This window comes from Pipistrellus hanaki (genome assembly GCF_964339955.1).
Source record: "Pipistrellus hanaki genome assembly, chromosome: X".
In the NCBI taxonomy this organism is placed as follows: domain Eukaryota; kingdom Metazoa; phylum Chordata; class Mammalia; order Chiroptera; family Vespertilionidae; genus Pipistrellus; species Pipistrellus hanaki.
This window is the reverse complement of record NC_140524.1, coordinates 31,600,137-31,624,854: the sequence shown is the minus strand read 5'-3', so window position 1 is coordinate 31,624,854 and position 24,718 is coordinate 31,600,137. Positions and strand designations below refer to the sequence as shown.

The window sequence follows — 24,718 nt, the reverse complement described above, 5'->3', positions numbered from 1 at the left end:
CAACCTAGTTTTTATTAAACTTGTCTACTACATGTACCAAATATGTACTGATAGCCTGTTATTTGACATTCAGTATCAGAAGATACGTCAAAGGTTATGCCTTAAATAAATTTGCCAAAGCCGGTTTGGCTCAGTGGTAGAGCATCGGTCTGTGGACTGAAAGGTCCCAGGTTCGATTCCAATCAGGGGCATGGGGCATGTACGTTGGTTGCGGTGCGGGCACATCCCTGGTGGGGGTGTGTGTAGGAGGCGGCTGGTCGATGTTTCTCATCGATGTTTCTGGCTCTATCTCTCTCCCTTCCTCTCTGTAAAAACTCAATAAAAATAAAAATATATTTTAAAAAAAACATTAGTGTGGGTCTTTTTTTTTTTTTTTTAATTTCCTGACTATAATTTTCTATATAGATTTCAGAGAGGAAGGAAGAGGAGGAGAGAGATGGAAACATCAATGATGAGATAGAATCATTGATTGGCTGCCTCTTGCAAGCCCCCCACTGGGGATCGAGCCCGCAACCCGGGCATGGAGTATAAATCCTTACTCTCTAAGTATTCTGAGTAATGGATTTATTAAAGATAGCCATTTATAGAGTTAGATAGTTTTCTCATTCTGAAGGACCCAGTCCACTTAGAATATTATATATTAATAAACCTGATATTTTGAAGGCTGCAATTTTGAAGAAAATTGGTCTCACATCTTTTTGTTCTCCTTTCTGATAAGTAATAAAGAAAACTTAAAATATAATGTATAAGCAGAGTTAATATAGTTAAATATCTGATAATGTTTAAGTAATTTTAAATATCTTAAATATTGGATTTTTTGCATACTATTTTTAAATGTGCAATTTTTTCAAGGAGGACTTGCTGCGTTTAAAGAAACAGATGAGAGTTTTCTGTCAGATATGCCAGCATTATCTGACCAACGTGAATACTACTGTTAAGGAACAGGTTAGTAATTACCATATATAGCAACCTTTTAAAAGCAATGTTAATAAATATTTGAACTGAAATAGAAAATGTAATATACTGATATTGAGCAAAGTAGAAATAACTTATATCCATCCATGTATACCATGCTCAAAAATTAGATTAATGTATTTTTTTCATATTAAGTTTTATAAATTGCGTTATAGAGTAACCTCATTGTATTTATTCTATGTTACTGTTTTCTTTATGGTACTCTTGGTAAACAGACTCAAATACAAATTAAATATATGAAATTACAAATGTTATTCCTGAATGTAACAAGTATAACAAGTGTTTCTCAGGGAGGAAACATCTTTACGTTTTTATCATCTCTGAGAATATTATCAGATATTGACATTCCTGCCTATCCTGATTGTGTGAGTTATTTTTTCTTATGTGAACTTTGTCTTCACTCTTATACCCCTGTGATTCCAATATTGCTCACTTTCTCATTCTGGAAATGTATCGTTACCTGGTATCATAGGTTGTTTTCCAATCTGTAATATAAATTCTGATCCTTGGACCAAGAACCTATTTAGTTCCAATTTCCTAACAGAGGATTAATCTTTTGTGGGATAGATGAATTTATAATCTTTTAACAAGAAATATTAGTAATAGTCAAAATGTTTATGGTGATTTCAAGGTTTTATGACCATTTCATTTTGCTTAGCCTGTTTTTATTGGGGTAGAGCCCCATTAGTCATTATAAGTGCTGTTTTCAGCAGCTCATGTTATGTTGGGTACTGTTTGTTCTAATTTAAGATATATTTACTTCTTAAAGCTACCAAGAAAGTTGTTGAACTATAATTGTTCAATTAAGAAGCTACCAAGTTGTTCGACCCTTTCTTTTGTCACTTGTCTTTGTTTCTTTAAAAAAAAAAAAAACCCAAAACGAATATTAAGCTAATATTAAAGAAATACACTTGGATTGTTACAGCTAAAATGTTAGGTATAATACCTAACTGTTGGTCTCAGTTTTCTAATTTTCAACTCCCTTTTGTCCCTTCCATACATATATGTTTGGGTACAAATTAGTTAGAATATATTAAATGGCCAATACCCAATTACTGTTTTTGTGCATTTTTGCAAAAAGTATATTGCCAGAATTATTACATTGATGAATTCTTTCCAGTTTTCAGCATATCATTTTCTACTATAGCAGTAAAGGATTTGGAAATTCAATTTTCATCTCTCTAATTCAGATTAAAGAAATGAAATTTTTGAAGGTGGTAAATTAAGTTTAGATTTTATACTTACAAGAATAGCATTTTAATGAAATATGCACTGATCTAAACTTAACACACAAAATATGCCATCAAGATATTCAAGTTATTCCTGGTTTTTTATTTGTTTTTACAGTGTTAACATATAAATTCTTACGTAATTTGTTCAGGTTTTGGAGATGGTTTGGTTATTAAATAGCTTATGTCCATTCTTCCTAACAAGCTTCTAGAACTATATCCTGGTCAGCTCACTTAACCTGCCAGTTCACCTAATAAATGAAACCATACTTACCACTTTGAATTGTTTCTATGTATGTATGTTGCAAAAGTTTGTGTAAATTCATTTCCAGGTAGCTATAAATTACTTCTCTAGTAGTAAAATGAGAAGTGACTAAAAGAAGTATTAAATTCATAAAGAGAAAAAAGTAAATGTGGTTAGCTCCAGAAAGGTAAAACTATGCTGTAATTTGTATTTCTAGCAGTAGTATTCCTTTAAATGTAATTTCCTATTGATACTGTGACCCCTGAATCCTATTTTCATTGGCCCTTCCCAACTGGTAACTTTTTTATCTTCTGACTTATTTTACCAGTGTTTGACTTCATTTAAAACTCCTGGTAGAGTTTTGTTAAGCTCCTTGAGATGCAACTTTAGCCTTAAGTTTATTATGATACCTATCTAGTTTTCCTGATTTATAGTAAGCAGCCCACACTTGGTTATGTTTGTGCTACTTAAGCACCACATATATTGGCACTGAAAGTACTTAAAAAAATACCATAGACTTTGTGATCCCCTTTTTAAGAGGTCTTCTATGAGATATTCATCTCTGATATAATGTTTTTTTTTCTGCCCTTGAAGAAAAGAATGGTACCAAGTTCATGTATTATTTAATATTTGAGAATGTATACCACAAGATTGTAGGATTTGGAGTCAGAAAACCTGAGGTTGAGTCCTGGCTGCATGTTTTGGTAATGTTAGCATATTACACAAGTTATTTAAAGTTGCTAAAAATAAATAGCCTTGTCCGGTATCTCTCTGGTTAGAGTTGTGTGTCCTCACACCAAAGGGTCTTGGGTTCAATTCCTGGTCAAGGGCATGTCCCCAGGTTGCAGGTTCAATCCAGTCTGGGAGCCTGGAGGAGGTAACCAATTGATGTGTCTCTTTCACATCAAGATGTTGTTCCCCCCCCCCCCCCCCAAAATCAATGAAAAAAATATCCACAGGTGAGGATTAGCAACAAAGGTGCTAAAAATAAAAGAGTATTTGTGAAATTACCTTGCTGTTCGTAAACATGATGTAAATATTAGTAGTCAGTATCATAGAAATCTTACTCTTAATATTTCCAGATATAGAAAGTTAGATTCTGTTTTTTGTTAAATGTGTAGCAGATGGTGAGAAATCTTGATTTATAGCATACTGTCCTTTTTTTTTTTTTTTTTAAATAGGCCTTCACTATTCTATGTGATATTTTGATGATCTTCAGCCATCAGATTATGACAGGAGGGCGTGACATGTTAGAGCCATTAGTTTACACCCCTGATTCATCATTGCAGTCTGAGTTGCTCAGCTTTATTCTGGATCATGTCTTCATTGAACAGGATGATGATAACAACAGTGCAGGTAATCTTATTGCTAACATTTTGTTAAATCTGTATATCTACCATAAATCAAATTTTAAGTAATAATGACCTAAAGTTTATATGACTATTTGATATTTTATGCCTAAAACATGAAACACACATGTCCCGGGACATGTGTGTGTGTTCATTTCTTGCAACATTGTAAAGACAATGTGGTATCACAGATCATAGGTTTTGGAGCAGATCTTTACTTCTCACTAGCCTTGACCCTGCTTTTCTAATTTATAGCTACCTTTACAGAATTGTGTGAATTGACTAAATGGATCAAAGTGACTAGTACAGTGCCCGGGCATACAGGTATTCAATGAAATTTATGCCCTCTTTCCTTAACCATTAGTAATACCAATATTCAGGTAATTTAAGCAGAATAAAGTCTTTAAGTGATGTTTTGTTGTGTATTTTCATAAAGTAGGTTTTTATATTTTAGTGAGGGCATTAAACTATATAATTTCTCAATGTTAGAAATGATTGAAACTATTCGGTAAGTCTGGGGTGGTATAGAATGTTCACAGGAAAATATTAACGCCAGTCTTGCCTAGGGTTAAGTTACTCTTCACACCCTAATTGCATACACAGTGCCTTAAAGCAAGAAAAGGTCATGCAAAAACATTTTGGTGGCTTCTTTATGTCTTTTTTTTGTTTTAATTAAATGCTTAATGATACTTCACTATTTTTTTTTTTTTTTTTTTACCTGAAATGCCTTTTGGTGTCCTTTATCCATTTTTCGTGTGTGTGTGTGTGTGTGTGTGTGTGTGTGTGTGTGTGGTATATGTAATTTATTTATTCATTTAGTTATTATTTTTTAAATAATCTTTATTATTACAGTTGTTCCTTTTTCCATCCGTAGCTCCCCTCCACCCAGTTTCCACCCCACTCCCTGCCCTTACTCCCCCCAGCCACTTTCCTCATCCATAGGTATATGATTTTTGTTCAGTCTCTTTCCACACCCCCTAGACCACCTTCCCCCCTAGAATTGTTAGTACACTCCCTTTCTATGCCTCTGATTCTATTCTGTTCACCAGTTTATTCTGTTCATCATTTTTTATTCACTTGATTTTTAGATTCACTTGTTATAGGTAAGTATCTGTTACAGTCACTTTGTTGTTCATAAATTTTGTCTTTAACTTTTTCTTCTTCTTCCTCTTCTTAAAGAATACCCTTCAGCATTTCATGTAATATTGGTTTGGCGGTGATGATCTCCTTTAGCTTTTACTTATGTGTGAAGCTTTTTATGTGACCTTCAATTCTGAATGATAGCTTTGCTGGGTAGAGTACTCTTGATTGTAGGTTTTAGCTATTCATGACTGAATATTTCTTGCCACTCTCGTCTGGCCTTTTGAGAAATTATCTGACAATTGTATGGGTGCTCTTTTGTAGGTAGTTAACTGTTTTTCTCTTGCCGCTTTTAATATTCTCTCTTTGTCTTTTGCTCTTGGCATTTTAATTATGATGTGTCTTGGTGTGGTCCTCTTTGGGTTCCTTTTGTGTGGGGTTCTGTGCACTTCCTGGACTTGTAAGTCTATTTCTTTCACCAAGTGGGGGAAGTTTTCAGTCATTATTTCTTCAAATAGGTTTTCAGTGTCTTGCTCTCTCTCTTCTTCTGGCACTCCCATAATTCTGATGTTGGTACACATGAAGTTGTCCCAGAGGCTTCTTACACTATATTCAAATTATTGGATTTTTTTTTTTTTTTCTTTCCTGGTTGGGTGTTTTTGCTTCTTTGTATTTCAAATCTTTGACTTGATTATTGCATTCCTCTAGTCTGCTGTTGGGTCTCTGTATAATATTTTTTATTTCAGTCAATGTATGTCTAATTTCTAGTTGGTCCTTTCTCATATCCTCAAGGGTCTAGCTAAATTTATCAGCCTTTCCCTGACTGGTTTGGCTCAGTGGATAGAGCGTCAGCCTGCGGACTTAAGGGTCACAGGTTTGATTCCGGTCAAGGACATATACCTTGGTTGCAGGCACATCCCCAGTGGGGGGTGTGCAGGAGGCAACTGATCGATGTTTCTCTCTCATTGATGTTTCTAACTCTGTCCCTCTCACTTCCTTTCTGTGAAAAATCAATAAAATCTATTTAATAAATAAATAAATAATTTTTATCGGTCTTTTCTAGGAAATTCTTGAAAACCTTACAACTGCGGTTTTGAACTCTATATCCAGTCATTTGTTTTCTTCCATTTCTTTCGTTTGTGATCTGTTTCTTGGTACTCGCATTTTCACTGCTTTCCTGAGTTGGTAGGGTAGCTTTATGTGCTAGGTGTCCTATATGGCCTAGTGGATTGGCCTCCCGAGTTTCCTGAGGTGGATACCCTTGGTGTACCGTTTTGTGGACTGTGTGTACAGCATTGTTGTAGTTAAGTCTTGATTGTTGTTTATATCACTAGGAGGAATTGACCTCCAGGCCAGTTGGCTGTGAGAATCAGCTGTGTCTACACCGGGAGAACTGCTGTGCTAGAGACAGCCTTATAAGACAAGACTTGAAAAATTGCAAAAGCCTCTGTGCTCTGCTTGGATGGGGTGGAGTCTCAGGGCTGAGCAGACAGTCTTGGCTTCCCATCAGCCCTGCCCTATAAGGGTCTCGTGTCCCTCAATAATCTCTGCAAGCACCTCTGAAAGAAGGCCACCCTCAAGTTTCGCCCACTGCCAGATAGTCCAGTTTCTTCCCCAGTGAATCTGGATTCCCAGATTCTTGCCCAGAACTGAGTTCAGCGCAGTCGGGAGCTTTAGGTTCCCTCCAGCTAGAGAAGGCCAGCGGCACACTCAGCAGTCATTCCTCTCTGGGCTTACCTACGTGCGCGCCACTAGACCTCTGCCTTTCACAGCTTCCCTGAGTTTCTGTCCATATTTCCCCCGTAAAAGCCTGGGTCTCCAGTGGCTCACCTTGATCTGGGTTTCAGTGCAGTTGGGAGCTTCCAACTCCCTCCTGCTAGGGAAAGCCAGTGGCAACCTCAGCAGTCAGTCCTCTCTGCCTGCACCCGTGTGCACCTCCAGACCCCTGCCCTCCATGGCTCCCAAAAGTTTCCGTATGCCTTTATCTCTACCTGACAGTCCAGACTCCCCCCCTATGATCCTGGGTCCACAGGGTCTTCCTCAGAACTGGGGGTCTTTGCTTTTTTATTCAATACAGTCTTTTTAAAAAGTAAACTATGTTTTAGCTTCTAAGCAAATACTTTGTTTTATAATATGCACAGTGATAACAAAACTTTTCCTGATAAATTGCTGTTATCAAAGTTTGGTTTTAACTTATTACCAGTTATCAAGGATTATCAGAGACAGGATAAAGTAAATGCTTGTTTAAAAGAACACTTTTATTTTACACACAATTTTTTTTTTAATATTGTGAATCTTACATTGAAGTCCAAAGAAATGTCAATCAATATAAGGTGGTGTGGTTTTGTTTTTTTTAAGTAACTTTATTTGTAATATTTATCCAGAGGGAAATTCTTGACATAGCTTTTTATATAAAAGGCTTTATCCCAACTTTATTTTCAGTATCAAAGAATTAGAAACAATCCTTTGGCAGTACATAGAGGCTATAGTCTGTCCCCTTGATAACTGAATGTCAAGATCTCACATAATGGATCAGAGTAGAAATATGTCACATCTTCTTAAAGAGACAGAATGATTCTTAGCTGAGTATATGTAATATGGATAAAATAAGTAGGTGTAAATAAGAGTTGAGATAGGCTCATTCTTGGGAGAGATTATTGAATTTTTGAGATTGGCAGACCCCAGGGAACAAAGGGACTTTAACCAACAGACATTTACCCTTTGCACTCCGAACCATTCTGGACATTGGCTACCAGCTACTCCGAACCATTCTGGACATTGGCTACCAGCTACTCGACGCTACTTTGCGAAACGTTCGTTGAATTAACTCAGTTCCCCGTAATCACTAATAAACTGCAATGTCCCCTGAGAGAGGACATCCGAGTGATATGCTAGAATTCCGATGTCCCCTGAGAGGGGACAGTGGACTGCAAAGGGTTAAATATGTAGATCTCATTGACAAACTATCCTATTAGGGAATTAGATGAATGTATTAGGCAAGCTTAGCCTATCTTCACTAAGCATCAATTCCTCTGACTTACTCCACTTGTTTCTGTTCCATGTTCATCAAGCAGCCTTCTGACTATTTCACTTAACAAAAATTTTACTTATTGGAATGAATGGGTCTGTCATTCATTAAGATATTGAGAGTGATCATAATCTTTATTTTATTTAAATGTTTTTTTCTTATCTTTTAAAATTATCCAAAATAAAGGTATTTTATAGTGAGAATTAAGAAAATATGTGGTTAAAATATAGGTGGTTTAATGTTTGGAACTTTTTCCTCAGATGGTCAGCAGGAGGATGAAGCCAGTAAAATTGAAGCTTTGCACAAGAGGAGAAATTTACTCGCAGCATTTTGTAAGCTAATTGTATATACTGTTGTGGAGATGAATACAGCTGCAGATATCTTCAAGCAGTATATGAAGGTAAAGTTTGAAAAATGGATAGTAAGATACTTTTAAAATGCTTAAAAGATAATGTAACATTGGCTTTTATACTTGGTAGTTATTGAATTTTTTAATAGTAAATTACTTTTCTAGTTTAAAAGAAATCTCTACCTGTACTCCATTATAATGAACAATTTAAATTTATTAAGTTCACTAGAGGCCCAGTGCACAAATTCACACATGGGGGGCTGATTGGGGGCATCTCTGGACACAGGGAGGGGCCACAGGCAGTTGGTGGGCTGGTCCTGTCCCCTGGTTGAACTGTTGGTCACAGTCCTGGTCAAAGGGACAATTTGCATATTAGCTTTTTATTATATAGGATAGGATTTGCATTTGGGATATTAGAAACAGCTTGTCTTTTGTTAAACTGTCACTATTAGAAATTGTATTTGTAATTTAGTTTAAGACAATAGGATGGTATCCTCCCTTGCTTGATGTGGCATTAAAACTATTGTTTTTAGACATGAGGAGACCTAGATGGTATAGTTTTGGCTTGGTGACTATGCAGCTTGTGGCCTTGAGTAACAATACTTTTTGTGTCCTGCCTTTCTTCATCTGTTCCACTGGGATAGTTAAGGTTCCTTTAAGGCCTCAAAATCTGATTTCATTTAGAGTAGGTTATTCACAATTTTCATAAATACACATGAAATTCTCTTAATATTTAAGTAGTAGTAAAAAGAATATGGTTAATTGTACTAACAGTATATGAGTAAATATGATAAGACTGCTTTTCTTTAATCCTTTCTCAAGTAAAATCTAACTATGAATATAAACTTTGTTAAGCCTCTGGGCTCTTTCACAGTCTGGGAGCCCTCAGAGGATGTCCAACTGATGGCTTAGTGCTGCTGGAGAGGCTAGAGAGGCTTCAGCCACTGACACCAGGGGGCAGCTCCTGGGTTGAACATCTTTCCCTTGGTGGTCACTGCGTGCCATAGCAACTTGTTATTCTGATTTGCATATTAGTCTTTTATGTCAAAACTTAGTAATTCTCTTTGGAATACTTTTCTACAGGATGGAGCTCTAGCACCATTATAACTTAGTTTGGAACCTAAGTTATTTGTCATGATAATTGAATTTTTTTTTTAAACTAAGGTTGATTATGAAAATTTTGCACATTTTTTTTAATAAATATATTTTATTGATATTTTCACAGAGAGGAAGAGAGAGGGATCAAAGTTAGAAACATCGATGAGAGAGAGTCATCGACCAGTTGCCTCCTGCACACCCCCTCCTGGGGATGTGCCCACAACCAAGGCACATGCCCCCGACCGGAATCGAACCCAGGACCCTTCAGTCCTCAGGCCAACGCTCTATCCACTGAGCCAAACCGGTGCCGGCAAATTTTGCACATTTTATTAAACTTTTAGACTTACATATTCTAGGTTAAAGTTAGTTGTGTTAGTCATGGGAGCATAGTTATCCTGTTATATCTGATAATTATCCTGTGTGCATTTTGAAACAATCTTAATTAAATTAGGACAAAATTTCATGTGCATCATGTAAATATCACCCACAATAATGTTTCTCTTAAATGCTAACTGCCTAATAGTTTTTATAAGCCAAATTAATAAAGTTGGAAACTATACATAGACTGCATGCCATTAATAAAAGTAACTGATTCTATTATTTGTCTTAATAGTTCATAAAGAATAAAAGAACTTGGTTTATATCCTTTGTCTTCTTTCTGAAAATCTGTATAGTATAATTATTGTTTTATACCATACCTCTTAAACCAAGTTTAGAGCTTAATGTGATTAGATCTTAACTGTCTGATATTTCTAAATGTACTTAAGTTAGGGATTGTGTGTTTAGAAATTATCTGAAAGTTTCGGTAGCATTCTTTTGTGTTTTTGAAGACATAATTTTAGCCAAATACATGCTTACATGATTAACCTAAAATTAGTCTTATTGTCCAACAGTTTTAAAAGATAAAGCTCTAATTTGTACAAATTTCTTTTCTAGTATTATAATGACTATGGAGATATCATCAAAGAAACAATGAGTAAAACAAGGCAAATAGACAAAATTCAATGTGCAAAGACCCTTATTCTCAGTTTGCAACAGGTAAGACATTTAAGAGTACCATCTTTAGGCCAACACAATTAACAATGGTTTTCAAGGTAATTGTGGGTCAAGGATAATAGACAATTCATAAAAGTAGAAATATAAGATATTCAACTTTAGTAGTAGCCATTGTACAAGTGAGATTATTTTTTGCTTTCAGACTGGCAAGTTTGGCAAAACCTATAACTATCTCAGGTATGGGGGAAATAGGTACTATTAAGCAGTATATATTGGTAGAACCCTCCTGGGTAGGCAGTTTGGCAATATATGTCAGAATTTATAATGCGTATCCCATTTAAGGCAGCAATTCTACTTTGAAACATTTATCCAAGGTAGTAATAGTACAAGTTTGAAAAAAAATGAGTGTATAATTATTGTACATAGCAATATTGTGTATAACAACCAGGAATTAGAAATAATCCTAATTGCTCATCAGTAGGATGTCAGATGAATGTAGTATACTAGAAGCCTGATGCACGGATTTGTGCACCAGTGGAGTCCCACATCTTGGCCTGCAGGGATTGGGCCAAAACCGGCTCTTAGACATCCCCTGAGGGATCCTGGATTGTGAGAGGTGACGCACCCTGGAATCGGGCTCCGTCCTCTCTGGTTCTGGGTGCATCACCCAAGAACAGCAGCTGCCAAGTCACTGCAGCTTGACAGCTCCTGCGTTTAGCATCTGCTCCCTGGTGGTTAATTTTGGAACTTAGTAGTTACCAGTCAGACAGTTGAAAGATAGGACAGTCACTTAGGCTTTTATATATATACACACACACACACACACACACACACACACACACACACACACACACACACACACACATATATATATATATATATATATATATATATATATATATATATATATATATATATGACATCTCTGCAGTGGCTGTTATATAGCACTTAAAAATTAGTTTTAAGTAGTTCTGTATTTATTAATGTCTAAAGATTTCCACAATAAATATATGGTTTGAAAATAAAGTAATATATATATGTGTGTGTGTGTATATATATATATATATATATATATATATATATATATATGTTTGAAAATAAAGTAAAAAGGATTACAGTATAGCATCCCTATAAAATAGTACATATCTACGTCTATCTGAAAAAACAGTCACTAAAATGTTAGCTGTGGTTAACTTGTTTTGGTAAGTTTTAGGTGAATTTTTACTTTTATTTTTTGTATCTGTCTATATTTTAATAAGTATCCGTTGTGTAATCAAAATTCTATAGTCATTTTCATTTTGGTAGTGGCAAGGCAAGTTTAATTAGGTAAAAAGAATTTGCTTAGTATACTTTTGTCTCTAAGAGACCAAATGCATGAGAAGCACAACCCCTTTCAATTTGGTAAACTTTGTTTTTTCCTTTTTAGAAATCTAGGTATGAAGTTTCTTAATCTTATTTGCATACTCTAGTACAGTGTTTTTCAACCTTTTTTGGGCAAAGGCACACTTGTTTCATGAAAAAAATCACGAGGCACACCACCATTAGAAAATGTTAAAAAATTTAACTCTGTGCCTATATTGACTATATATAAAGTAATTCTCTTGAATAGGAATCAAATAAACACAAAGAAAGTATTTTATAATTACTTTATTATGAAATATTAAGTAAACAAAATAGTGAAAAATTATAAAATTCTTGTCTTGTCTGCACCTACGGCACACCAGGCAACATCTCGCGGCGCACTAGTGTGCCGCGGAACAGCGGTTGAAAAACGCTGCTCTAGTAAAAACTAATAGAATTTAAAAGGTTTTAAAGGTAGAATTTAAACAACTTTGTTATAAAATAACAGCATCTTGCTCTAGAAACTTAGTTGTTTTTTTTAATGCATTTACAAACTCTTAGTTTTACATAATTAAGTCACTGTGCATTCTATTTTGTGGGCCTGAATTTTTCACATTAACAAATTCTGAACCCTTTAATTCTATTAAATACTTGCCTCAGCATTTAAAATGACTGTATAGTATTCCATTTTATAGAAGGACCATAATCTAACCAAGATCTCTCCTTGTTTGATGTTGGGTTTCTTATTGGGTCTTTGCCATTACTAATGGCATTAAAACAAACACTTTTTTTACTTACGTATATTATGCACAAATAATGTTTCTTTTGTATAAAGTCTAATCATTAGCATTACTTAGTTAAAGGATATCTAAACTTTCCTAAATTCTGCCAGATTGTTGTATTAACAGGGATGGGTAAGCTTTTTCCTGCCAAGGGCCATTTGGATATTTATAACATCATTTGCAGGCCATACAAATTTATCAGCTTAAAAATGAGCCTGCTATATTTGGTCAAACATTTAGTTAACTCACTCCTAATGCCCTGGCAGGGCCAAACCAAAGGATTTCTTGGGCCTTCTATGGGCTGCACGTTCCCCACCCATGCTCTAGAAAAGAAGGTAAATCTCAATTTATGTTCCCAACAAATCAGAGTGCTCGCTGTAATGTATTCTTATCAGTGGTAGTAGCCATTATCTGTTTAAAAACTTGGCAGTTTGGTAATTGAAAAATTGCATATTGTTTTGCTTACTTTACGATGAAAATTTTGGTGTGAGATTCATCATTTAAATATAAATAGCAGAGAATAGTTTCCTTATAAGTTTGTGGGCTTCCTTTTTCTTTACATTTTTATATACTATCTTAATGTCCAGTGTATTCCAGCAGAATAGAATTCTTCCATAACTAACCTAAAGAATTTCTAATCCCAATAATTATCTCTAGTGTGAATATGGTAAGTGCTACAGTTTTGGTCATTTGTGTCATGTGTTTTAAAAATCCATGTTTTTAAATAAAACACAATGCGTCATTTATGGATTATCTATTAAAAGTATATTTTAAATAGGATATGTTATTTTAAAAGATGTTAATAATCCTTAGTTATAAAAGAAAAATTTAACATGCTTGCTTTCTTTTTCCCCCAAACAGCTTTTTAATGAAATGACACAAGAAAATGGCTATAATTTTGATAGATCATCCACAACGTTCAGTGGCATAAAAGAACTTGCTCGACGTTTTGCTTTAACTTTTGGACTTGATCAATTGAAAACGAGAGAGGCCATTGCTATGCTACACAAGTAATCTCCAAATATTTTATTTAGCTCTCCTATTTTTTAATCATGAAAATTTTTGAATGTAGTTCTTTTGCTTAAAATAATCATATTCAATTTCTGCTTAATTATTTGTTTACAGATCTGTAGCATATCTCTTTTATTAAGAACTAGTTATAGTGCTGTTTCTATTAATATATGAATTGGGACTAAATGTCCTTTCATACAGTCTTTGCTCTAATTAAAATCATACATAAAATCTTTATAAATTAAGTGGAGAAAAGTAGCATATATTTTGTTATAATTTCACTTCTAGTTAAAGAAATTTTTGAAATTTGATTCCTTTTTCTCCTTATGGTTCTGTTCTCTATATTAGTGACCTTCTCCCTGTTTTTTTAGCCACAACCTTCTTTCTATCTACATATCTTTTTTGTGCTAAAAATATAGAAATCAACTAACTTATTTGGTCATGTAATTTAGTGTTCAATTATACTTTTAAGTATCAGTATATTTTAGACCATTAACATGACCAACACATGGATATTAATACCCTTTATTTTTATTTGGCAAAATCAAGAGGCTTGGACTCTCTCATTGAAAAAGCTCTGTTTTATTTGTCTCTCTTTTACTCATCTTGCTTACTTAGTTATAACAGTATTGTCTCCCTACAGAAATGTTTTTGCTCTTTAAAGTTAATCCCATACCTTCCTGAACTTTATTTTTTTTATTTTATTTATTTTATTTTTTTTCTTCCTGAACTTTAATTTACTTTCCTTTCACTTTGCTCTAAAAGCCTCAAATTTCTTTTTCTGCTATTTAATAGATTAGATGATACTTTTAGGTAACACTAAAGAACCACATATGTAGTAATTATTTTCAGAAAGTAATATGTTATTTCCTTCATGTAATAGCCTTCCTTCTTGTCTCCCCATTTTCATCTGGATTATATTTTATAGTTACATTTTTGAAACAGTATAATGTTGAATTGTTGTCTTGGTTAATAGAGGTGTTTTTAAATAAGTATAGTTAAAATAGGCCCTGCATAGAGTTTAATTTTTAAACTTTACTCTCATATGGGTTGTCACAAACAGTATTGATTGTTAGTTAATCATCACCCAATGATATGTTTTCCATTGATTTTTCGAGAGAGTTAAAAGGAGGGAGGGAGGGAGGGAGGGAGGAAGGGAGGGAGGGAGGGAGGGAGAGAGAGAGAGAGAGAGAGAGATATCAAATAGTTGCCTCCCACACATGCCTCAAATCTGCAATTCAGGAATCCGTGATCTTTTGGTACATGGGTTGAAGCTCTAACCACTGAGCACACCAGGAAGGGCTACAAATAATCTTTAAGCTAGTCCTGTCCTGGCCGGGTGGCTCAGTCGATTGGAGCATCATCCTGTGCAACAAAAGGTTTTGGGTTTATGATTCCCAGTAAGGGCACCATTCCTAGGTCGTGGATTGGTTTTTGTTTTGTTTTGTTTTTTAATATATTTTTATTGATTTCAGAGAAGAAGGGAGACAGGGAGATAGATAGATAAATGAATGTTGAGAGAGAATCATTGATTGGCTGCCTCTTGAATGCCCCCTACTAAGGATCAAGCCTACAACCTCTAGGCCTGTACCATTGACCAGAATCGAACCTAGGGCCCTTCATTCTGCAGGCTGACACTCTTGTCAACTGAGCCAAACCAGCCAGGGCCTAGGTTGTGGTTTTGATGCCTGGTTGGGGCACATAAGTGAGGCAACAGATCAACGTCTCCCCCCCTCCCCCTCTCCCTGCCCCTCCCGCTTTCCCTTTCCCCCTCTCCCTCTCCCTCTCCCTCCTTACCTCTCCCTCTCCCTCCTTACCTCTCTCTCTCCCTCTCCCTCTCCCTCCTTACCTCTCCCTCTCCCTCTCCCTCTCCTTCTTCTCCTTCTCCCTCCTTACCTCTCCCTCTCCCTCTTCCTCTCCCTCCTTACCTCTCCCTCTCCCCTCCTTCGTTTCTCCCTCCCTCCTTTCCTCCTCTCCCCCCTTCCTTTCTCTGTAAAAAACAAAAATAAATAAAAACATATCTTTGGGTGAGGATTTTTAAAAATGTTTAAGTTAGTCCTTTGTCTTAAAAAATATAGAAACTGTATTGATCTTTATATGAGAGCATTTGAATTATTTTCTATGGAAAAGAGAACTGAAGAAAGAACGTAGATGGACCAAACCACATTCTAGGGCTAATGTGTGCCTGTGTGGTTTTGTTCTCTTTCAAAAAGGTAACAGTACCGTAAACTCTAAATTTATTTTCATATTACAACCTCTATATTCTTCAGATTAAATGTATGGCAAAGAAAACAATTAGTAGTGGAATGAAAGTATAGAGAGAAATTTCCTTTCTAAGTTACTAAATTTTGTATTGTGGTTCCTTAAATATTTGTTTATCTTTTTTTTTTATAGGGACGGCATAGAATTTGCTTTTAAAGATGCTAATCCACAAGGAGATAGCCATCCACCTTTAAATTTGGCATTTCTTGACATACTGAGTGAATTTTCTTCTAAACTGCTCCGACAAGACAAACGAACAGTGTATGTGTTAGAAATACTCTACTTAATTTTGTTTTGGAATTCTTAATTCTTGATTTCTCCCTTTTACACACAGAGATTGGAATTGTAGCCTAACTAAAGAGAGAACATTTAATAGACAGCAATATCAGTGATCCATCAGGAACATTTGAGTCTGTGTCAAAAGTTATGACTACACTGGGAAGTAGAATTCTCCTTTTTGTCTTTTTACTTGAACTACTAGTGCTGTCCTCAACAGATCATTTAAGCAGAATACTTTTCTGGTATAGTCTACTATAGTGTCTGGTTGTTCCACTGTAAGGGTTGCTTAGGCTCTTATTATATAGACTAGAGGCCCGGTGCATGAAATTCGTGAACAGATTGGGGGAGAGGGGTCCCTCAACCCAGCCTGCACCCTCTCCAATCTGGGATCCCTCTCACAATCTGCATTGTGGATTGTACAGTATTATATTATAAAGTTTTATCAGTATTTCAATTATACAGTATTATACAATTTTATCATCTGTAATCACCATTGGATCCTCAGATCTCATTCATCTTTTTTTTTTTTTTAATTTCAACTTTATTAAGATATAGTTTACATATAATGTGTAAGTTTAAGGTGTACAACATGTTGATTCACCACTGTAACATTAGCTGATCCCGTTGGGCCTAAACAGGCAGTTGAACATTCCTCATAATCCAGTACTGCTAACTCCCAACTGCTAGCCTGATTGCCCTAACCACTTCTGCCTGCCAGCCTGATCACCCCTAACCACTCCCTTATCAGTCTGATTGATGCCTAACTGCTCTGTTGCCAGCATGTTTGCCCCTAACTGCCCTCTCCTGCAGGCCTGGTTCATCCCTCCCTCCCCCCTCCGCCCCCAACTGCTCTACCCTGAAGGCCTGCCCCCCCCCCAACTGCCCTGCCCTGCTGGCCATCTTGTGGCAGCCATCTTTGACCACGGTGGCAGCTATCTTGTGTGTTGGCGTGATGGTCAGTTTGCACGTTACTCTCTTATTAGATAGGATACAGGCCTGGTGCATGGGTGGGGGCCAGCTGGTTTGCCCTGAAGGGTGTCCCAGATCAGGGTGGGGGTTCCCTTGGGGCATGGGGCAGCCTGGGCAAGGGGCCTGTGGTGGTTTGTAGGCTGGCCACAGTCCCCGGCAACCCAAGCAGAGGCCCTGGTATCTGGGATTTATTTATCTTCTATAATTGAAACTTTGTAGCCTGGAGCAGAGGCCAAGGCAGGCCAGGGCTTCAGAAGCTTGGCTTCTTCCATCGCCTGCAGCAACCCTAGCCTCCTGCTCTTTCCAGCTTCATGGCTGCTGCCATTTCTGTTTGGATTTATTGATCCTCTATCAGGCGGAAAGCTTGGCTGCTTCCATTGCCGAGGAAACCCAAGTCTCCCTCCTGCTCTCTGTGGCTGCAGCCATCTTGGTTTGGTTAATTTGCATTCTCACTCCTGATTGGCTGGTGGGCATGGCTTGTGGGTATAGCGGAGGAACGGCCAATTTGCAAATTACATTTTATTAGATAGGATAAGAGGAAATGGTGGCCCTTGCCAGTGTGGCTCCGTTGGTTGAGTGTCAGCACATGCATCAAGAAGTCACCAGCTCAATTCCTGGTCAGAGTATATACCCAGGTTGCAGTCTTTTTTTTTAATATATTTTATTGATTTTTCACAGAGAGGAAGAGAGTGATAGAGAGTTAGAAACATTGATGCGAGAGAATTATCGATCAGCTGCCTCTTGCACACCCCCTACAGGGAAGGGCCCGCAATCAAGGTACATGCCCTTGACTGGAATCGAACCGGGGACCTTTCAGTCCGCAGGCTGACGCTCTATCCACTGAGCAAAACCAGTCCCGGGCCAGGTTGCAGTCTTAATCTCTATTGTGGAGGCGTGATTTGCCGGTGTAGGTCCTGTAGGAGGCAGCTGATCAGTGATTCTCTTTCATCATTAATGTTTTTATCTCTCCCTCTCCCTTTCTGAAGTCAATAAAGCTATATTTTTAAAAAAATCAATAATTTTTTTTTAAAGGAAGAAATACTGAACAAATGACAACAAGCAGTATGTTTATAACTGATATCTCCTGTCTTTTCTTTTAATAGTGTTCAAAACTGGTAATTTTGAATTGATTGGAAGTAGTCATTATTATGACAGAAAATACTTGAATTGCACCTTACAGTTGACAAAAAAAAATTGTGTTCATGTATTTGAGGCATAATATATACAATAAAACACTGAACTCTTATTGTCAGAAGCCTGGGATGTGAATTGTAGTTATACTGCTTTTTTATTTTTATGACCATGAATATGTTACTTATCCTTTCTTTCCTCATCTATCAAATAGGGAGAATGTCTTCCTCACAAGATTATAAAAATTAAGTTAAAAGCATCCAAGAGAAAACTGTCTAGCACATAGTCACTCAAATGTTAGTTGAAGTTTGATTGTTATTTTACATAAAAGCCTTAGAATCCTTGTGATACTTTGGCTCCCAGGGTAGATAGATGTCTGACTTCCATCAGGCTGAAACTTTTTTGCAGGTAGGGATCCACCATATTGCATTCATCTTTATATCTATCCCTAGTGCTTGGAGCATAATAGATGCTTAACAAATATTTAAAGCTGAAATGCCCTGAATTGTATGCTACAACGTGAAAATCTTGAAAGACAAACTTGCTCATCAGTGTACTGATGAAGATGAGATTGAGTAATAAAGTAATATGTACATGATCTTATAGCTAGGGGTTGATAGAACTGGGACTAGAACGCAAATTTTGTGATTTTTAAACTCAGTTGTCTTTCCAGAAATATTAGTTGAGTTTGTTCTAGCAGAGGACCTATAAAAAGTGAAGATAGAAAGAGACATCTTGAGAATTAAAACATTAGCATCTTTTAATTGTCACTCTGTGTTTTGAGGAAATGTGGACTATCAACCATTCTAATCTACTTTGCTTTTTATTTAATTTTAAGTAAATCATTGGATGTTCCACATGGTATGTGAACCTTAAGATTATTAGGAAGAATAACAAAATAGGAAAAAACGCTGTTGTAGTTATATGTACCAAAGCTAATGATTTCTACTTCTTTTTAAGGTATGTTTACTTGGAAAAGTTTATGACATTTCAGATGTCACTCCGACGAGAAGATGTGTGGCTTCCACTGATGTCTTACCGAAATTCTTTGCTAGCTGGTGGTGATGATGACACCATGTCAGTCATTAGTGGAATCAGCAGTCGGGGGTCAACTGTGCGGAGTAAAAAATCGAAACCATCTACAGGAAAACGGAAAGTAGTTGAAGGCATGCAGCTCACACTCAGTAAGAATATAATTTATTCTCTTTATATTTATCCCTTACGTTTACCAACTGAAGTGTCATTAAGGTTCACCTTATTTTTTTGAGATTTGTGTTGTTAAGTAGTATCTTGCTCTGTGTGTTCATTGTATGTAAATGGACTATTTCAAGCATTTTTAAAATATAAACTAATTTCTCAAACTCTAGACATCCTCATTTTTCAGAAGAGAAAACTAGTACAGAGAGGTCAAGTAACTTACCTGAGGTCACACAGATATTAAGTAGTAAAGCCAGGCAGTCTCATTTCTAGAGTGCCTGCTTTTTAAACTGTGCTGTACTGTATGTATAGGGATATGGACTCGGTATTGTAGAGCTAATTAGTACCTAGATCGTCACATCCATCTAGTTTAAGTGAAGCAACAGATTTACAGAGTTTGCAGCTTTTGGATTTCTACAAAGAGAAATTCAAGATTAATCATGAAGAACTTGATAGAAATACAAATTGATGTCTATAATCTTAGAGGTAGTAATGCATTATGACACGTAAGTCTCTTGGACTCCTAGCATGCCAGGATTGGTTCAAAATGGGTCTGGGAGCTTTCTTCCTTTCCTTAGGAACCTTTAAACAAATCAGCATAGTTATCCCAATTTGTTCCAGTTATTATTACTGGGTAGCAAACTTCCCCAAAACTTGACAAAGCAGGGACATAATGCCTGGTACTTCAGTTAGGAAACCTCAAAGACTAAAGACTGGAATTGTATGGCAGCATTCCACTTATAGATATACTAGAGGCCTGGTGCACAAGATTCTTGCACTGGGGAGGTGGTGTCCCTCAGCCTGGCCTGTGCCCCTTCGCAGTCTGGAACCCCTTGGAGATGTCTGCCTGCCTAGAGATCAGACCTAAGCGGGAAGTTAGATATTCCTCTCGCAGTCCAGGGTGCTTGTAGTCTGGGATCCCTTGCTCCTGCCTGCCACAGAGGTAGGAGAGGCTCCCGTCACCATTGCTGCGCTCTCCAGCCATGAGCCTGGCTTCTGGCTGAGCTGTGCTCCCCCTATGGGAGCGTAGTGACCACCAGGGGCAGCTCCTGCATTGAGCACCTGCCCCATGGTGGTCAGTGCGCATCATAGCAGCCAGTCATTCTGCTGTTGGGTTGATTTGCATATTATGTTTTTATTATATCGAAGGATCTGATGCTGACTGTCAGCTGGGACTTCAGCTGGATTGTCTCCCAGAGCACCTACATGTGACCTTTTCATGTGGCTTTATGGCTTTCTCATACCATGCGACTGGACTCCAAGAGTAAATGCCTAAAGAGCAAGGAGGTGGAAGCTGCCAGTTTCTTAAGACCAGAAACTGGTATAGCATAATTTCCACCATATTTTATTGATCAGTCACAGAGCTCAGATACAAGGGGTGGGATATAATCTCCCACCTCTTAATGTGTGGAGTGTCAAAGATTTTGGAGTCATATTTTTAAATTGCAAATAATTTTTAAGTGTTAATTATGTTTATAGTGCCTAAAACTTGATTGTCCTGTGGAAATGGTTTTAATCTTTTGTCTAATATAAAGGCATAAACTTGTAATTTGTACAAGTTAGATTATACTTGGTTGGTTATGTAGTCGCAATATCTCAGTCAATGGAGAAATCTGTTTTACAGTAGTCCTGACTGCTTAAAATAGTTAGGGCTGATACTTATAGGAAGTTAAAATAAATTTTCTTTATTTTAATATAGAAAAGTTATCAAATTAAAAGGTGATGTTTCCTGCATATCGCTAACTCTTTAAAAGATTTTCTTATTTGAACAAATAGTTAATAGTTATAAATTTGTGCCGGGTCATCAAATCCCCTTTTCCTTAGACTTTATGGAGCATGTATGAATTGGTATTTATATAACATCTTAAAGATATATTATCAAGCCGGATACTTCAATTTTTATTGAAAGAGTCAGTGCTTTCTTTGTTTAGGTTTTTAGAGAGAGACAGAAATTGAGGCATTAGTAAAGTTGAAGAAGGAAGAATAAATACTGATAGGTTGGCCCTGGCCAGGTGGCTCAGTTGGTCAGAGCATTGTCCCATAGACGGAAGAGGTTGCAGGTTTGATTTCCAGTTAGGGCATATACCTATGTTGAGGGTTTGATCCCCTGTCGGGGCATTTATGGGAGGCAACCAATTGATATTTCTTTCTCATATTGATGTTTCTCTCTCTCTCCTCACCTTTTTTTCTCCAAAATCAATAAACATATTCTTGGGTGAGGATTAAAAAAGGAAAAAAGCCTGGCCTGTGTGGATCAGTGGGTTGATTTTGCAGCCTTGAGTGGAGTCCAGGGCCAGCCAGGGTGTGCAGAAAGCTTGATTTCCTTCATTGCCAGGGAAACCCAAGCCTCCTGTTTGCTCTGTGTCTGTAGCCATCTTGGTTGGGTTAATTTGCATACTCGCTCCTGATTGGCTGGTGGGCATGTATTGTGGGTGTAGCGGAGGTACAATCAATTTGCATGTTACTCTTTTATTAGATAGGATAACAGCATCTACAGACATTTGAAAACAAGTAGGTTTTGCAGGTGTGAAACCTGGTCTTTTTAGTCTAGTGCTTCATGCATATGGATTTTTGCTTCCCTTGAAGTTGTTCTTAAGTCTACCTTCTATATTGCCATCACATACTTTGATTAAAATATGTAGCTCACCACATCAATTCTTTAAAATCTCCAGCAGTGGTTCCTGTCACCTTAGCACAGCTTATAAAACTTTACATAAATTTATGCCTGCGCCTGCCTCTTTATTCACTCAGCATTACCTTTTGCTGCTTACCCCATGACTATCATAATGTAGTCATATGAAGTTGCCTTTTTTGTAGGTCAAGAACTGCTAAATATCAGCAAATTAGTATGGTTCATTTGTTTCATGCCTCAGTGCTTTTGCTTATGTTCTTCCCCCTGCCTAGTTCACCCAGTGGCTTAGTTAGAAATTATTTGCAGGTAGCTGGGTCTGATCCCTCTTATTGTTCCCATTCCACCTTGCTTCCTTCTCTTTTAGCATTTCCCACACTGTGTTGTAATTGCCTGTGTTTTCTTTTTTTCACAACTAGAATGTAAGGATGGGGGGATGGAGGCTGCACCTTAAGTACCTTTGTATCCCTCTACTCCAAGCACTTAGCATGTAATAAACAGGTGTTTGTTGACCTGAACAGGTTGTGTTAGACATCTAATTGGTCAAAATTAGTGACTGAATTTCATTGCTGTTGATTTTGTCTTTCAGCTGAAGAAAGCAGTAGTAGTGACAGTATGTGGTTAAGCAGAGAGCAAACACTGCATACCCCAGTTATGATGCAGACACCACAACTCACCTCAACAATTATGAGAGAACCCAAAAGATTACGACCTGAGGATAGCTTCATGGGTGTTTATCCAATGCAGACTGAACATCATCAAACTCCTCTTGATTATAAGTAAGTACATTTGATTATTTTCTGTACTACAAGTTTATAATTACATAGAAAAAAAGTTAAGTTAAAAGAGGAATAAAATTCTCCTTGAAGCACGCAGGTAACATGGATGTTAGCTCAAAGACAGCAAGAGGAAGCAAGGCAACAACAGGAGAGAGCAGCAATGAGCTATGTTAAACTACGAACTAATCTTCAGCATGCCATGTAAGTGAGAGTGCCTTATTGTCTGAGTCTAGGAAGTGCACTAATTCATTTGAACATATTTTAATGTGTGCCTTACCTAAAAGTTTCAGCAAACTCTCTAGAGTAAGCTGAAATAATCAAGGAACTGAAAATTGGTCTTTCCAACAGAAAAAGAAACTTTTAAAATTAAATATTAACTAGTTAGCTAAAGAACCACTCTTAGTTTGATCTGTTGGAAAAATTTAAATCTGAATCCTTATTTACTTTGGTACACAAAATTATAGCTAAAAGTCTAGTTTTGTTACTTCTTAATTGATTCCCCACCTTAGTTCAGGCCCTCATCTCTCACCTGAACTATTACGTTAGTTTTCTAACTCGTTTTCTTCCCTTAAAATTTATTTATCCTCTCACCAAATTCCCCCTCTCACTCCTTCCACCACCACTCCATCATTCACACCACCATCCAGAATTACTATTCTAAAATAAAAATCCGATCATGTAACTCTTTTACTTAAACCTTTTCATGGCTCTCCACTGCCTTCAGGATAAGTTCAAACTCCTTAGCTCATGGCATGCAAGATCTTTCAAAATATGGCCCCTACCTACATTTTAGTATCATATCCCATTCCCTGGAAATGGGTAAAATCACCATCAAAGAACAAGCTCAGGTATCACCTTACAAGAAGATGCGGTAATCCATGCTCTTATAACATTATATTTATATATTCTTGTAGTACTCACCACATTGTATTATAGTTGTTTGTTTATGAATTTTCCCTTTCTGTAGACTGTGAGCTCCTCAAGGGCAGGGACCACTTTATTGCCAGTCAGTGCTTGGCACATAAAAAGTGATAAATGTTCATTGAATGAGTCAATGTCCAATGCAAAAAAAATTGTAGTTTAACTTTTATATACTTTGTTTTTACTGGAATCTGTATTAAGAGTTTTATAAATCTTTATTAGCTTTGGCTTCAAAAGAAATGTCAGTCTTTAAATGATTGGCACAAAGGGAAAAATATGATGACTGATTATTTACTGTTTTGAGTTTGAAAGTTTTGTATTTTTAACATAATGTAGTATATGTTTTAATACTGGGAGACGGTAATTGTTACCTTTTTAAATTTTAGTTTGTTTTGTTAATTTTTAAATGATGAGAATTTCACCTGTTTTTCTTAAGAAATTATCATTTACCACATGAGTAATATCTTATTTAAATTCACTTCAGTTATCTGTGGCAATCTTAAGAACCTATAAAAAAGTATACTCCATCACATGTATAAGATTCTGATCTCAACTTGTCTAATATGGTCAACATCTATACAGTTAGTCATTTGGTTATTTATCTTATTCCTTTTTCTATGGCCACATTCCCCTTACTATGTGCTCTTATTTTATGTTGGATTCAACAGCTAATTTCTTAGCTTCCAACCAGTCACCAGTTCAAACATTCTGGAATTCTACCAGCAATCATTTGGTCAACATTTCTCCCCTGAAAACTTTCCATCAATCCCCAAGATGTTCCACAGCATCTCATTACTCAGCACCATTTATCATTATTCTTTTGTTTGTAGTTTGTTTTACTTTCCCCTGGAGATAAACTTCCCTGGTGACTACAAGAGATTATCCCAGTTAAATGATTATCACTGGAAGAATCTTTTGATTGTTGTATCATAGCGGTCAATCACCTGATACTTTAAATATTTTTGTTTTGCAACAATTTTTCTGTAATGATAATTTGCCCTATTAATGAAAATACTTCCAGATTCTCTTTGTATTTTTAAATAGTTTATATTATATAATCTTCCTTACA

The 24,718-nt window shown here is 36.5% G+C and overlaps 1 protein-coding gene across 11 annotated transcripts in view; it reads left to right on the top strand.

Annotated features, from left to right (window-relative positions):
• The window catches only part of STAG2 (STAG2 cohesin complex component), a 148,908-nt gene that overhangs the window by 113,691 nt on the left and 10,499 nt on the right, over positions 1-24,718 (top strand). For 8 of the 11 annotated variants that reach the window (XM_084870782.1, XM_084870786.1, XM_084870787.1 and 5 more), the window contains 9 exons: positions 853-945; positions 3,630-3,804; positions 8,166-8,305; positions 10,289-10,390; positions 13,333-13,481; positions 15,877-16,005; positions 19,084-19,307; positions 22,539-22,728; positions 22,819-22,929. In XM_084870782.1, coding sequence (XP_084726908.1) covers positions 853-945; positions 3,630-3,804; positions 8,166-8,305; positions 10,289-10,390; positions 13,333-13,481; positions 15,877-16,005; positions 19,084-19,307; positions 22,539-22,728; positions 22,819-22,929 — 1,313 coding nt within the window. The remainder of the gene's footprint in view (positions 1-852; positions 946-3,629; positions 3,805-8,165; positions 8,306-10,288; positions 10,391-13,332; positions 13,482-15,876; positions 16,006-19,083; positions 19,308-22,538; positions 22,729-22,818; positions 22,930-24,718) is intronic. The other 3 variants (XM_084870781.1, XM_084870780.1, XM_084870789.1) reach the window with 1 other exon arrangement.